We start from the raw sequence: 16547 nt of genomic DNA, 5'->3' as shown, positions 1-16547 counted from the left end.
TATCATTGTTTTGATTATTATGCTACCGAACTTCAAATCCATAGATTTCCCTCAGATATTTTTTACGAGATTTTTTTCAATCACAGCTTCTCTCATCCTGTACTCTGATAAACAGAGGTGGCAACCTCTGCTTTCATCCAAGTCACTAGTAAAAATGTTTAATGGTATAATGCCAAGGACAACTTTCTTAGGGGATGCAACTAGAGATTTTCTTCTATAACCCATTAATGGTAGTCACTAAGATCAGTTATTCACCCAGGTTCAAAGCTACTTGTTATCATTTAGTTAACTTATTATCATCTTCCGAAAAGGGTGAGCATAAGAAAGCTAAGTCCCTTGCTGAAATTCAAGTGTAATTATTTCTATAGTAACCTTCATGGCTGTAAAGAATAACATCTTATTCAAAAAACCATCTAACTCCGCTCCCCAACCAAAAGAAGCTAGTCTGGCATAGTTTTTTTTAGCGAAGACACATTGGCTCTTGGTGGTCAAAACTTCTCCTACCAAATACTCAATACTTATCCCTCAAATAATATATTTAAATAACCTACATTTTGAAGACTTTACCTGCTGCCCTTTTGGGGGAGGATGGAAAGAATCATGATATTTGACCATCCCTTAGTTTTCAATTACTTTTATAATATCAAAGAAAGTGGCTAAGAAATCATATATGGCAGCTCTTTCAAAACTCTGGAATATGGCTTATCTGGGACTGGGAGCTTTCTCCTTATTTGTCTTGAATTTCACCCGTAAAGCATTTTTTGATCCACTTTTCTCAGTCTACAGAGTACCCTCTTTGGGATAAGAAAAAAAAGATGATAAATAAGGATTGAATCATTTTATGTCCTAGGATATCAGTATTCAACATCTCCCCACAATCCCTTTGATAATATTGTTTTCTACAGTGTAAAATGAATATGTTTCCTTTAAATTAAAATTTTAACTTATATTAATTAAAAATGCAACTGTTAATTAAAAAAGACAACTCTTTTCAAGGGGGACTAAATGATATGAAGAGCCACTAGCAAGTACCCATATTATACAGAACTTTAGTTATTTGATTTGATATTGTAGCTTGTGTGGTAGATTAATTAGACTCCTGTTTTACTGGACTCCTATTTTATTCCAATCAGTATTAATCAGTTTGATATGATTCCATAGAGGTAGTGATTTTAAGTTATGATATTAGGTCTCAGAAGTACGAGCTGTAGATTCCAAGTTTACTTGAATAATTATAGAAGTTAACTAGAGGACCTCCGCTTTTATTTCTCCTTATGGTAACCAAGCCCAGTGTGGCAGAGGTGACTCAATTACATGGAAAAGTCCCCCAGCTATCTGTGTTGCTCCTCCATCCTTTGTCACTCCTTTATTGCCCAACATGGGGAGATGACCATGAACAGTTGGCCAATGAGTGACCCAGACTGCCCGGCTATGGCCTGCCCTTCTATATGTCCATAGGTATATTCCTCAGCTTGATAAGATCCCCTCAAAAGGCAAGACAGGTCTGTCAAGGACTGCTCCTTAGTCGGTTTGTCAACTAAAGGATTCTGTATTTTGTGTAGACCCTCCTGGAGGATCTAGGACAAGGTCTTTCCACCAATAAGACTCTGCATTTTTGGTCTGTTCCACCTGTATTGTCTGGGTATCAAGTACTTTAAAATTAAAGCCCTGGAGGAACGGGGTATCTCAGATTGTGAGGAAGATCTGAGGTCTACTTCATTAGAGCTGGCCATGAACCCTTTAATAAAGTGCCACTGGCTCAGAGCTCTGCTTCAGTAATTTTTCTTGCAGACTGGACAATTTTGAACTCCACATTTGATTAGCTACCTAAATAATTTAACTGTTGTTTTTCAAACATTGTTCACATGTAAATAAAATATTAAATACTATCTATGTATTTGCTTAAACTAATCATTGACCCTTTAGATGAAAGAAACTCCATTCAATATGTAAGCTCTCTTTTAGGCATGCTGTTGTATGGCAAAAGCACATGAGTAATCTATTAGATATGTTCAATATGTTCATCTCCAAATGGCTCTACTTGAACTAACTTTAGTAAACTGATCTTTGATTACTGATACATAGGAAAATTATTTTGGAGAAAAACCCTAAAATGCAAATAAAATATTGGCTTGAAAGCAATAAACCAAAGTTTGTAATTTGTGAATATTATTAAAGTTGTCAAATAACTGACTTTTTAATAATTTTTTCAATCAAATATTTATTATTTTACCTTATTTGAATCAAATGGATCCACAATTATTGGGTAACAAGGAATACTGATTGGCTGGTATCCTGATTGTAGCTTCCAATGGAAGGACCTATTTATTAACACATGAATGATGTGTAACAATGTACAAGTAGGCAAGAAGTTTTTATGGAAAGCTGTGTTTGAGAATATACTACACTAGGGGATGTTCAAGTTTACAGAAAAAAAAATTAACCTAGTAGTAGGTGGGTAAGGAATAAATGAGATGAATGAAAGCCCATTTGTAGCTTTGCACTGACTTTAAGAAGGACACTGGGGTCCTTTAGATCACTAGATGGGATATACAGATTTTGGGTCAAGTTGTATTTCCTTTGTAGTTAATTTTTATCCTAATCTTAGCTACATTAGAAGTAATCTATTTTTTAAACTAAGATATATTTTCATCATTATAGGTACAGTTGAAGAAAATGCAAGATTTAAAATGGAAAACCATTGCTGTATTTTTTTAAAGACACAAGTAAAGGAAGAATAAGGAAAGATAGATGACAAACTGACTCTGTGTCTAGTTTACAAAACAGTGTGTCGAGTTTTGGTTTTTTGCCTTCTCAATTAACTAGTATTTGTGGATCTGAAAATGTACAAGAACAATACAATCCAGCTATAATGTTTAGAAAAGAGGAATACAAAATGGACCAAAAAATAGTGCATGACTTTTGAGAAAGAAGAAAGCACTAACTAGACTTATCTGGAAAGAAGACTTGAAGACAGCAATTCAAGTTAAGGAAAAAATGTTTATCAAAGTGTCTATGTGTGAAGCACTGTATTAGGAAGTGGAGATGCAAAAACAAAATGAAAATAAAGACAGGGTAGATTCAGAAGTAAGTAGCTGCGGGACAATGATGAAAGAGAAAATGATTCTTGAACCGAGTTTTGAAAGAAGGGATTCTAAAAGCTGAAAGGAAACATTCACAAAACATGTAATGTTAAAAACAGGAGAGTTACATGACTATATAAGAGCACAATGTTATAAATCATTATCTGTAACTGTCCAAACAATGCTAGGGCTGTCCAACCTTAGGTTTTTATTGACACAAGACAATATATTTTGATCTGCCATTTTAGTGAGAGCTCTGTGGTAGCTCAGCTTCGGTCACTAAAGCATTTATGTAAATTTCTATGCTTGTAGAGAGGCCACATGGGGCCCACGGGCCCCATTTTGGACAGCCTTGTTATATGGGATACAAGTTCAGAGAAAGGACTTAATATTAAATACCCTATATAACATGGGAGAATCAAGCTGAACAAAAACATGTTATTGTAGGAAAAGACAAGCATGTGGCACTGGAATGGTTAATGGGGATATGACCCCAGAGAAGATAAAGACCAACTTCCCAGAGAGTAACCGCAGAATCAATGGCACTAGAGGTATATCACCACAACATAAACAAAATAACACTTTATTTCTCTCTTAGAGGAAAAAGTCCCAAATTATAAAAAGTAACAATTAACACTTAAGCTTAATTTGTAGACTTCAAGTTGCATCCTATGAAATGCAGTAAGCTCACTGAAATCACTGCACTTGATTTGCTTTAATATGGCACTGGAATAACATGTTATGAAAAACATGAAATATTTTCAAAACAGCTTTCTACTAACATAAGAGTATAAGCAATTAAATTGTTCATCTTGGGTGTGAGTTTGCATTTAAGTAGGCTAAGCTTTAAAATTATAAATCTAGGTAAAGGTCACTGGCCTCAATTTGGCAGGTTAATCTCTTTTTAGAATTATCAGGATATTTGCCTATCTTCAATCTGGTGGATTATGCAGCTAGGTGGCACAGTAGAGTGCCAGGATTCAGAAAGACTCTTCTTACTCAATTCAAATCTGGCCTCAGACCCTTACTAGCCACATGACCTTGGTGAAGTCACTTAATCCTGTTTGCCTCAGTTTCCTCATCTGTAAAATGACCTGGAGAAGGATATGGCAAATCACTCCAGTCGTGGGATCATGAAGAATCAGACACAACTAAAACATCTCAACAACAAATCCTATGGATTACACCCATTTTCCATGATCTCTCCAATATTGCTGGTAGTAGCTCAGCAAGAATATAACTGATCTGGGTCAGTGACCTGAATTCATCAAGACAGTCAGATGTTACTTTGCAATCGCCTAGTCTAGTGTAACAATAATCTGTGATTCACTTTTGTTCTGTCTTTTCCTTTGCAGAGAAAATTGAATCCAATGAAAACTGATCATCACTGACATCTCTCCATCATCAGGTCTCATCATCTCATCTATTGCACTAGTTCCCAACGTTTCTTTGACTTCCCTTTTACTCCCAATATGGATAAAAAAAAAACCAAAGAAACAAACTCTTTTGTGTTTCGTAGCTTTCATTTCTGGTTTGAGCTTATTTTGTTTTACCAAGTCATGTTGCTCTCTTCACCTTCTGTCACTTGGCCTTGATTCCTCTGTATCCATATTGGTCTCTTTAGACCATTATTTCCTCTTCACTGAAATTGCTTCCCTTTGTGTCTTCAGAATTTAAACTCTTGAGAATCCTCCATCTCTCCTGAGCGAACTTACCTTGAGCCATTTTAGTTGGTGAGACTTTATTTTGAATGCTCTGAAATCTATTTTCCTCAGCTCTAGGGTACCAATCAGACTATGCCAGATTTCTACATATCTCCTTTATCACAAAATTGAGATTGTAGTTAATGGTTAGGTCACATCAAGGTTCCAATCACTTCTAGTCTAGTACTAAGTTCCTCCCTCTTAGTGACAATCAGATATATCAAAGAATTTTCCCATATTAGTTCATCCATGAGAGCAACAACCTCATCCACATGACCTCCTGAAATGGAAATTATGTGCCATAAGTAAAGAGACTTGAGCTGTCTCCATAGTCTAGGACACTCCGAAGACAAAAAGGAAACACACAAACAATCAACAATGTTCTCTAACCCTGAGCACACTCAGCACCTCTTCCTTACCACCCATGCTGCCAGCCACTAAGAGACACAAGGACAAAACACACACTGTAAAAAAACCTACCCTTCAGAAACCTTTTCCCCCAGCTTCACTCTTCCTAATGCTCTAGAGACGCTGGCTCCAGGATGTGGAAATTCGCCCTGACTAGTGACAACACAGCCAGATGTCTAGAGCCCGTCGGAAGCAAAAGCCAGCGGACAGGACACAATCCTGTAGGGCCAGTGTGCTATATATCTGAACTTCTGGCTCTGGAGCAACCAATCCTATAACACCAGTGCTGTAAAGCTTCAAAATGAAACTGAAAGGGCAAAGAATTAAGAAATAGATGGAGCAGGACAGGAAACCAGGACAGGACAATGTGTGCAGAGGGCTATGGATACTCCCCTAAACCTGAGGGAAAGAGCAGAGCACATCCAATTGGGGCCAGTTCTGACCACCCAAAAGTCTCTTGGGGGCAGAAATCTAGGATGGTGAACTATAAACTGCCGAGCATAGGAGGAGGCTGTGATGCTTTAAGACCCAGCACCCAGGAGAACTGCTATCAGAGGAGAGTGAGTCAGAAAGTGAACAGTAGGGGAAAATGAGTGAAGAAAAGACTGAAATTACTACAGATCCCATGAAGAAGAAGAAAGCTGAAAGATATCAAGCATAAGCAGATAAACTGACAAGGAAAACATCAATAGCAGAATCTAGTCAACATATCCAAGCATCTATGAAAAAGTACTGCAAAAAAAGAAGACAGGATCCAACACTTGATGGACACTGATGAATTTGAGGAGAACCTAGAATTACAAAATGTTGTTCTTGAGTGGCCTGTACAGTGAAAAATAATGGGCAGAATAAAGAAGGAGGAATCTGCAACTGGGGATTGGGGTGGGGGTGGGGGGTGTGGAGGCCAGGGAGAGGAGAGAAAATATACACTGATACATTAGAATCTTTCCCACAAAATACAGTAATGAAGCATGGATGCCCCTTCTTCACATTACTATTTGACATAGTTCTGGACATGTTAGCAACAGCAACGAGACAAAGAGAAGGAATGTAAAAGAATAAAGATCATATAAAAGTTTCCATTTATGCTGATATGATGGTTTACTTGGAAAATCCACGGGAATAAAAAAGGATACTAATTGAGACAGAAGACCTGGATTCAAAGTGAGCCTCAGACATTTATTAGATGGGTGACCCTGGGCAAGTCTCTGTTTGCCTCAGTTTGCTAATGTGTAAAATGGGGATAATAATAGCACTTCATTTGTGAGAATCAAATGAGGTAATAATTGCAAAATGTTTCACACAGTGCCTAGTGCAAACTTCTATATATAAATGTTAGTTAGCATTATTATAGATAATAACCATGGCTATTTAAGTTCTTTATTTCTTTAAGGAGCACTTTTAAATTTAATCTATACAAGTCTTTTATGCACTTTGGGAGGATGAATCCTAGATACTTCATGCATTTTGTAGTTATTTGGAATTGAAATTCTTTTTCTATTATTGCTTCTTGTGATTTATTATTATATAGATACTATGATTTTGAGGATTTATTTTGTAGCCTGAAGGTTTGCTAAAGTTACTATTACTATAATCTAACATTTGCATGCCAATGTAATAAAAATGACAATACTACCAAAATTAATTTACACTTTTAATGCAGTATCAATCAAATTACCAAGAGGACACTTTAAAGAACATGATAAAAAAAACAAACAAAAGACTTAGAATATCAAAGAAATAGAAAAGAGAAGAGAAACAGATCATATCTCTCTCAGTTATGGGATGTATTCTTAACACAACAAAAGATAGGGCCAATCATAAAAGATAAAATGGATAACTTTTGATTGTTTGAAATTTAAAAGCTTTTTCTAAGAGTAAATTAATGCACCTAGTATAAGAAGGGTTAAATGGGGAAAAAAATTGTATCAAATTCTCTGACAAGGGTTTGGCTAAGATACCAAAAGCCATTCCCCAATAGTTAAGTGATCAAAGAATATGAACAGTTCTCAAAAGGAACTACTAAGTATTCATAACCATGAGAGAAATCTCCAAAATTAAGAGTAACACGTATCAAAACAATCCTGAGATATCACATATTCTTCAAAATGGAAAAAAAATTACAAAAGTGGACAATAGTAAGTGTTAGGGGGATTATGGAAAGAGAGGCACATTACTACATTGTTAGTAGAACTGAAGAATGGTATGACCATCTTGGAAAACAATTTGGAAAATGAAGTGATTAAAATGTCCATACCCTTTCAACCGGAGCCTCCATTACTGACTTTATATCTATGGAAGACACTGATAAGAAAATCCCCACTTATTCCAAAATCTTTATATTTATAAACTGATAACAAATTAATTATTAGTTATTACTTATATATTACAAATGTTTGTGATGGCAAAGAACTGGAAACAAAGCAGATGCCCAAACATTAGGGAATGGCTAAAGAAACTATGATACATAAATGTAATAGAATATTATTGTGCTGCAAGAAATAATGTGATGAATAAAGAGAAACCTGGAATCTATATGAACTAATACACAGTGAAATAAGCAGAGCCAAGAAAACAATACACATAGTAACTACAATATAAACGGTAAGAACAACATGAACACACAAAAAAAATCAAAAGTAAATGTATAAAAATTATAAAGATCAAGCAGTACTCAAACAAATAAATATAAGAAGACTTCTCCAACCCATACTGCTTCATGGAAATAGAAGGTCTACAGATGTTACACATTGTATACGTTTTCAATTAATGTAATCATCAATTATGCTGTTTTTTTCTCTCTTGAAAAAAAATGCTATTGGTCATACTGGATGGCTCTCTCTCTCTGGGAGAGAGAGGGACAGACAAGGGATAACTATGGTGATGTAAGAAAATAAAAAAACAGCTATAAAATATCATAGTTTTAAAAAAGTGAAGAGGAAAAATTAAAAGAACTTTTTCTTACAGAAATTATTAGAGCTAAGAGCACACCTTGCACTGCAAAGGGTGCAATACTTATTTTATCATTGATATTTACTGCCAAAAGAAGCGGTAATGGTAGCAGAGTCTGGTATTAAAGTTAGAATAACTAGATTTACATCCTGTCTGATACAATTAGCTATGATCCCTGGGCAAGGACCTTCATCTCTTATTGCACAAGGCAACTTTCCAAGACTAGAAGTCACAAAAAATTGCTGAACTTAATTTTAGTGGAGGGAGTTTGTACCTCTTTAGTACTCCCATACTCATGATGTTATCAAAAACACCAACTGGTCAGATTTGAAGCCATGAAAGATTGCTAAAGAACCAAAAGGATTGAAAATATAAGTAAGTCTTCCTAAGAAAAACAAAACAATACATTCAGAAAAAATAAATCTGTAGAAGTACGTAAGTTTCAGGAGAAAGTTATGTTTCTATACTGAGTACTAAAGCATAATTCATTGATTACTTTTGCTTGAGTATCCTACTTTCTTACAAGGTAGGATAGGGTAATTAATGAAGTATCTTTTGAGGTAGGTCAGTAGCAAGAGAAAATGATGTAAAAGGAAAAAAAAAATCGTGGTTCCAAAAATAATGAAGGATATCAGATTCCAGATAATGGTTATGCCTTTTCCTTATTCAAATTAATGAAATCCTGAATTTTCTCCAAATTTCTAACATGAAGAGATTTATACTCCCAACACCTGATTCAGAGAAATCATCAACTAAAAGATATAAGAAAATTCTTTTTTTAACTAAAAATATTAGTGTTACTTAAAAGTAGTCCTAACATTAAAAAAAACTTAATGAGAATAGTGATTTGTTTCATAAAATTTCATGTAACTAAATATACTTATTAAAAAAATACTAAATAATTATTTTAACAAATCTGACAGATACCTCTGTGTATACCAAAATTGATATTAGTTTGTTTAATGGCTTTACACTGTAAATTAGTATCTCTCAATTTTAGATACCTTCAAAGACTGATAAAATATTTGCATCTATACATTTTTATATGCATAATCATTTGAGATTCATGCTTTTGATGGTTTCCTTATGCATTAAGAACTGCTCAGAAAATGGAAATAAAATGTTATTTTTCATTCAATACTAAAGAATTCTTAATTGGTACAACATCAACATGATTGGTTTATATCTACAATTTGGTAGGCCTATGTAACTGTTTCTTTAGTTTACTAAATAAGCATATCACTGAAGGCAAAAATAGTACTGTGAGAGAGAGAGAGAGAGAGAGTGTGTGTGTGTGTGTGTGTGTATAAAAGCATATATTCACACACACACAAGCACACATACACAGAGTAAAAATAATTTTGTATTGCATATTAAATCCATGTGACTAACCTGATGAAAGCAAAAAGAAAGGCTGCTTTGTTTAGTACTAATAATGTAACATTATTCAAGGACTCAACATTTCAAAGAGTTGAGATTCCCTCCAATGCAGGGTGCAATCAGATTATGTAATCTAGTCTTAGAGACAAGCTCAGAAAAGTTAAATGACTGGACTACGGTCACAAAGGTACTGTTACATGTGTGCTATGAAGCCAACTCTTCTTGATACTCTCCTGCCTCTTAGTACTGTAATGAACATGAAAAATCATCTACCCCATTTGCTTCAACCTTTCAAAGTGTATTACAATCCCCAAATGGCAAATATTTAAATAATTATTAATCATAGGGGAGCGAAGTCAAAATATCTTATCTTTTTTATGAAAAGAGATTAATACTTCTTTGGCTCATTGTGTTGTCACTGAAATATGTTAATCTGCAAGGAATATTAAAATCCTTACAACAACTATGACATAATGCCAAAATCTAAAGGGGATACCTTTACAGATGAATTTAAACTAAAGTATCCAAATTTGTGTACTTAAATGAATGGAAAATTTAAATCCTAGTTATCTAGTTCTACCATGTCATTTTATATATGAGCAACATGAGTGACAGAGAAATCAAGTGCCTTGCCCAAAGTCACAGGCAGAACGTGGTAGAACCAGGATTGAAGTGTAGATCTTCTTCATTCCAAATTCAGTACTCTTTTCCTGCTTATCACACTGACTTCCTAACAGAGGGATTATTTTATCTGCACAAAAATAACAGAGATGCCCTGAGGTACGATAAGGTAAACTTTGGCCTTACACAAAAAGGCAGCATCTGAAGAAACAAGTTGTATCCCTATCACATCATCCTTAGGCTTAGATGACTCTGATAAATTTACAAAAACCATTTCTCAGTATTAAAGATGTATAACGTCAAGAAATAGTGTGGAGAAGGAAAGACTACTTTAAATCTTGTGATTATCTCTATCTAGATTTAGAATATGACATTAAAGTAACTCAAAGTGGTGACAGACTATTTTGGAATTGTACACCGAATATCAAGTCAAACACAGATATTTATCTTATGTTGATAATGAAAGCTTCAAATAAATGCTGGTAGTTTTCAATAATAAAACCTGAAGACAGCAAAAATCTTAAAAAACACACTATCCAGCAGCCACCTTTACTTAAAGGAGGTAAAATCCCACTCCATATTTACACTCTTTTTTATAGGATAGATACTCCTTAAGCAGAAGAAGAATCTACTGAATTGAGTATCTTTAAGGAACACTTACCTTTCCCATTGATTGCTAATCCTGAGGCAATTGTGGTCACAGGGACAGGCAACTGAGGCACTAATGGGTGTATTCTTGGCCTGCTTCCCATTCTAGCTCTTTCTGCACCAGGACCCAATAAAGCTCCAACGGGTTTTTCTGCTGCCACTTCTGGGGCCACAGAATCTTCTTGATCTTGTTCAATATGATCCATTTTGTCGGGGCTTTCATTCTGAAAGCCATCGACTGCTGTCCTACTCTTAATAGGACTCTTGGGGACCAGAATTTTAATACCAGATTTTGCAAGGTCCATATTTTTTCGGCTTGAGAGAGATGGTGATGTGTTTTTCCTAAACTTCTGGCTGGCATTAAATAATTGATTATTTTTTGAATCGTGGTCTTTCCCAATAACCAGTGATTTGGGAGCTGTTTTTGAAAAACTGCTATTGGTAGATCTGGAAATCTGTTTCCTAGCGTTGTTTGGAGAGGTCCTATTTGTTCTGGTTAATGTGCTTTCCTTTTGTTTTTCGTTGTGACGCCTGTTAAAGTCGTGTATGTACTCCTCACAATTCACAAGATGCTGTTCAGGTTCCCAAGTGTCATCTTCACTGTCATAGCCTTTCCATCGAACCAAATATTCTGTTTTTCCTTTCTTGTTTTTTCTCTTGTCAACAATTCTTTCTACCTGTTAAGAAAAAAGGAAAGTTGAAGACATTATATTGGGTCTATGTGAAAAGGTGAAGTTAAATAATAAGAAACCCCAAAACAAACAAAAACATAAAAGACAGGAAACAAAAAGTTTCCCTGCAAATAAAAGGGCAACTATCCAAATTTTTTAAGTCATTTCCTTTAAATCTCAACAACCTAAGCACTATAGGGTTTTTCCATAGCATACAAGCAAGTGAACTAGTAAGACGTTTTGTTGTTTTTTTGTTCATGCTAAGCTGCTATTATACATACATATTGTTTTCCATCTATATATTCTATTATATGTAAAGGTTGTGCAACAGATTTGATCCATTGTCACCTTGGCTCTGAATGAGTAATGGGATGAACAGAGTGATCCATACTCACCACCTTTGTGACCCATTAAGAGCATGCATCTGTGGAACAGCTAACTGTGATTAGGGGGTCCAGTCTGCGAATGAGGAACAGAGTTTCATTATCTCTGTATGAAGTGACATGCTCATAGAAAAAGAAAACTTATTACCTTGGTTGGCACTATTCTGAATGGCCAAGTAAAAAGAGGTATTGAGTCCTAAAAAAGGACTTCTATTAATTAAAATGGAATAGACTGTGCTCTACACATTTTTGGAATCTTAAATTTTAATTACTTTTTAAAGGGGATGGAAAGAGTTCCAAAACTGATTTCATTGATGTAGCAGTGATTCTCAAAGGATGTGCCACAATTTTTACTAGGTGTGCCACAAAATTGACTATTACTGCAGATTCTTAAAAAAGCCCTATAAAACCTGATATAAATCTTACTTACCGAGCACACATAATGGCAAAAAAATCTTGTTTATTAGATGTACATACCAACTTAAGGACAGACCTTGAACTCATAAAGAGCTCAACAAAAACAGTTGCTCTTACAGAAGGTAGACAGAGTGGCTCATTTGAGGGTCTCCTGACAACTCTCTACAACGTAACCAATTTGAATTTTCAGTGTGCCATGATACTTCATAACAAAAAATAAAGCACTAAGATTAAAAAAAACCTACTCAGATTATTAGAAATGAGAAAGCTCCCTCTACAACTGCATATTGACAACTGTTCTGCAATTTATGTATGGTATTAGCGAATTGCTGGGAGGAATAAGTAGCTTGTTCTGAGTCATCCAGAAAATGTGCCTCAACTGGACTTCAATCCAAGTCTTCCTGACTGAGGAAAGCTCTCTATCGACTATACTATGCTATTTTTCTCATTACTTTATACTATATTATTTTTAAAGACAGTAATTTGCATAAATAACAATCACAACATTAAATGAATGAATACAGCATTTGTTAAGTGCCTACTAAGTGCGAAGCACTGATACAAACAGAAGTACAAAATGGACAAAAACAGAAAAGTAAGCCAGTTCTTGCTCTCCAGGAGTTCACATTCTAACAGAGAGAAATAATCTATATGTAAGGTTTCGGTTACGAGTCAGATAGAAAAGTCCCAGGTCTTTGGGTGTATCACCAAAATAATGCCTAATGAATATCTTTGTCACTGTATCATGAGAACCAATGTATGTGCATAGCTTTTTAAATACAAATGCAGTGGTAACCTTAGTAACCAAAAGAATGACGATTTTTTTTTAAAAGTTGAAAATCTTAATACACCTAAATCTCACTTGCACTCTTTTACCACCTGTGGTCCTTATCTTGAACATACACCTTTAACATTTCTATGCTTACTGAATTCGTTCTCTTCTACACAAGCCCACCTTGGGTGCTACCTCACCCATGAAATCTTCTGATTGTTCTCAGCTGCAATACTAACTGCCAAATTAAAAAAAAAAAAAAAAACCAAAACTTTGCTTACACATTTTCTCCATTAGTCATAGAAAAAAAAAAAACCTAGGGAATCCTCAGATTTAAAAATATCACAAGAACCAATATTCAAAAAGTGAAAGTCTGACATTCTTCATAGTCAAGTCCTTTCATGGTTGTAAATTCAAAGAAACAAGTTAAAACAAACTACTCTCCTCTCCTCTTCCCTTGTTTACTTTCCCTGAGACTAAATCAGTCTATTTACAGTAGATGCATTATTTTCATAAAACACTTTTTTAAAAACAGTATCCCAAAACTTACAAGTAAATTCATTTTCTATCACTGCTTTATTAATTAATCTGTTAGGCTACTGAATAAAAGGAGGCTGAAATTGAACACCTACCAATTTATATGACCTAAATTTCTCATTACAAAAGATCCGGAATATGGTAAGTGTTGCAAAAACTGATACTGAATGAAGAAAGCAAAACAATGATAAGAACCTGTGCCATTATAAATAGTAAGGTAAAAGAAAATAACATGAAGAAGTACCTAATGTAAGTCAGTGTAACCACCAAACAGGTCTAAAGAACAAGCAAAACATTAATTTCTTCCTTCTGGTAAAGTATGGAATTGAACAATCAACAAGCATTTATTGTTTGCTGTATCAGCCACTTAAGCATAGAGATCCAAAGAAAAAAATGAAAGAGTAGGTGGTCAAAAGCAGCAAATGCTGAAGAAAGGTCTAAGCCCATAAAATATAAAGGCAAGGTCCCCTGCCCCCAGGGAGCTAACATTGGAATGTGAGAGACTGTCATTACACTAAGTACATACATGGAACATGCTAGAATCAAGATTAATAATGAAGCTAAACACCAAATTTTAGAAGGGATGGAAGACACAGAGGAGAGGAAACGGAGGCAGAGTCTAGATGAAGGGGAAAGAGGGTGGTGATAGCTTTCTAATGAGTGCTTTTAAAGTATGGTGCAACTTGGTAAGCAAAGGAAGGAAACAGTGAATAAGGGAGATATGAAGATTATAGAAAGAGGGATAATCTGCTACAGATGAAGGAGGAGATGAGATCAAAAGTGCATATATAGGAGGAGGTCTGTCTTGGGAAGGCAAATCGCCATCAATTCCTCATAGATTGGAGCAAATGACATAGAAAAGAACGTATTCAGGGAGGCTGAGACAAGAAAAAAACAGCTCATTGAAAATAGCCTCAGAAAAAATTGAGAGGGGTGAGGGTGGGAGCAGGGACAAAGTGTTGAAGTCCCCAGCTAAGAAGATTTAGGGAGGGAGAGTACTGTTGGAGGCTTAAAGAGAGAAAAGGAGGTCTGGAACAACAAGTGTGCAGAGTGCTGTAGAAACCTGGTTAAGGAAGAGTAAGAAGCTTTCTCTGCAGTATTCAGGGCTGTGCCGAAATTACAGAAGATTCCTTCCCCATTTTGACTGTTACAAGTATTAAATGAGATAAAATATATTACTTAGTTCTTCCTTTACAATGAGGTCTTTTGAAGAGAAACAGATTTTTAGGTGTTTTATTTGAATGTTATTAGCAAAGGACAGATTTCAAATTTGAATGAGAACAGAATTCTTCTTAATTACTTTCTTTTTAGGGTATACACAAATACAGAGTTGTTAAATACAAAAGATACTCTCGACAACGAGTAAATATAATTTGGAGTGAAGAAAAAAAAGGAATCCTTAATAATTGAGAAAGAAAATATTCTAACAAAATCTTTTGGGAAAAGTAGAGTCCTAATATCTAACCAAAGGAAGCATAAAGCACAGAAGGAAAGCTGTCATTAATATCGAGTCATTACAGACTCCAGTGATATATCCAAGAACACATTTATCATGGCCAAGTTGGATATATACAAAGGATACAAGGATGGGTGTCAACATAAGGAAATCAACAGAATTAATTACTATCAAAAGTATAAAATTCAAGCCAACATGATTTTGTTAATAGATGTATAAGTCTTTGACAAAATGTAACATTCATATATACTAAAAATCCCTAAAAAGTAAAGGTGTAAAGGGACTTTAAAAAATATCATTAAAAAGCATTTACGTAAAACCAAAAGCAAGCATCACATAGTAGAAATATTAGAACCTTTTCCAATAAACATGGAAATAAATCAAGGATGCTAATTTGATGTAGTTATGGAAATGCAAGCAATGGTAACATTATAAGAAAGAAAATTAAAAGCATGACCCATTTCCTGCTATGAAGAAATTGAGGTTGGAAAATCCTATGAAATCAGCAAAGATATTAATACAATTAATAGCTTCATCAAAGTTTCAGGTAAAAAAAAACTCAGAAATCAATGGCATTTCTTTATGATAATGAAATCAAAGAGGCAATAATAAAAGAAAAAATTATATTCCAAATAACTACAAAAAGCATAAAATATCTGGGGATTGATTTACCAAAGCAAACAAACTACTTGTAGAGATCAAATTACAAAGCGATCCTTTAAAAAATTTAATAAGCTATAGAAATATTCAGGGCTCATGGTAGGGCTGTGCCAATACAATACAAACGATAATACTACCAAAGGCAATTTGAACTATTAATGCCATGCCACTTAAATTAGCAAAGGATACTTTATAGGATAATAAAGTAATAACCAAATTCATTCGGAGAAATGGAAAGATCTAGAAAATCATAGGAAATGATGAAAACAGCTAGGGATAAGGAGACTAACACCTCTAGGCTTCAAACTAAATTAAAAAGCAGCTGTCATATAAATCATCTGGAATTGGCTAAAAAATATAGAAATATATAATCTTTACAAGTTGGGTTGCAACCTTCATTCCACCAAACCTTTTCTCTCTAGATTCCAATGACCATAGTTGCCAAATCAAATAGTCTTTTCTCAATCTTTATTCTCCTCCAACTCTGCAGTGCTTCACACTGTAGATCACCTTCTCCTTCATTCTCTCTTTTCTCTGTTTTCCATTCCTTCCTGGTACTTCTCCTACCTATTTGATCACTCCTCAGTTTCCTTTGCTGGATCTTCATCCTGATCAAACCCTCTGAAGTACAGGTGCTCCTCAGGATTCTGTCTTGGGCTCTCTTCTCTCTTCACTTGGTAATCTAATCAGCTTCCATGGATGATTCTCAAATCTACTATTCTATCCTAATTTCTCTGCTGATCTCTAAACCAGTATCTCCCAACTGCCTTTCAGTCTTCTTGAATTAGATGTCCAGTGGACATCTCAACCTCAACATATTCAAAACTTCCTCCTAAATTCTCATCTGTCATTATTA

General features: G+C 34.9%; 1 protein-coding gene across 1 annotated transcript in view; it reads right to left on the bottom strand.

Moving 5' to 3' along the window:
- Nucleotides 1–16547, bottom strand: part of CDYL (chromodomain Y like) — a 198230-nt gene that overhangs the window by 82376 nt on the left and 99307 nt on the right. Inside the window, exon 2 of the mRNA XM_036739642.1 lies at nucleotides 10809–11472. Coding sequence (XP_036595537.1) covers nucleotides 10809–11472 — 664 coding nt within the window. The remainder of the gene's footprint in view (nucleotides 1–10808; nucleotides 11473–16547) is intronic.

This window comes from Trichosurus vulpecula, chromosome 1 (assembly GCF_011100635.1).
Source record: "Trichosurus vulpecula isolate mTriVul1 chromosome 1, mTriVul1.pri, whole genome shotgun sequence".
NCBI classification, from domain to species: Eukaryota; Metazoa; Chordata; class Mammalia; order Diprotodontia; family Phalangeridae; genus Trichosurus; species Trichosurus vulpecula.
The sequence above is the reverse complement of the archived record's forward strand: the minus strand, read 5'-3'. Positions and strand labels throughout refer to the sequence as shown.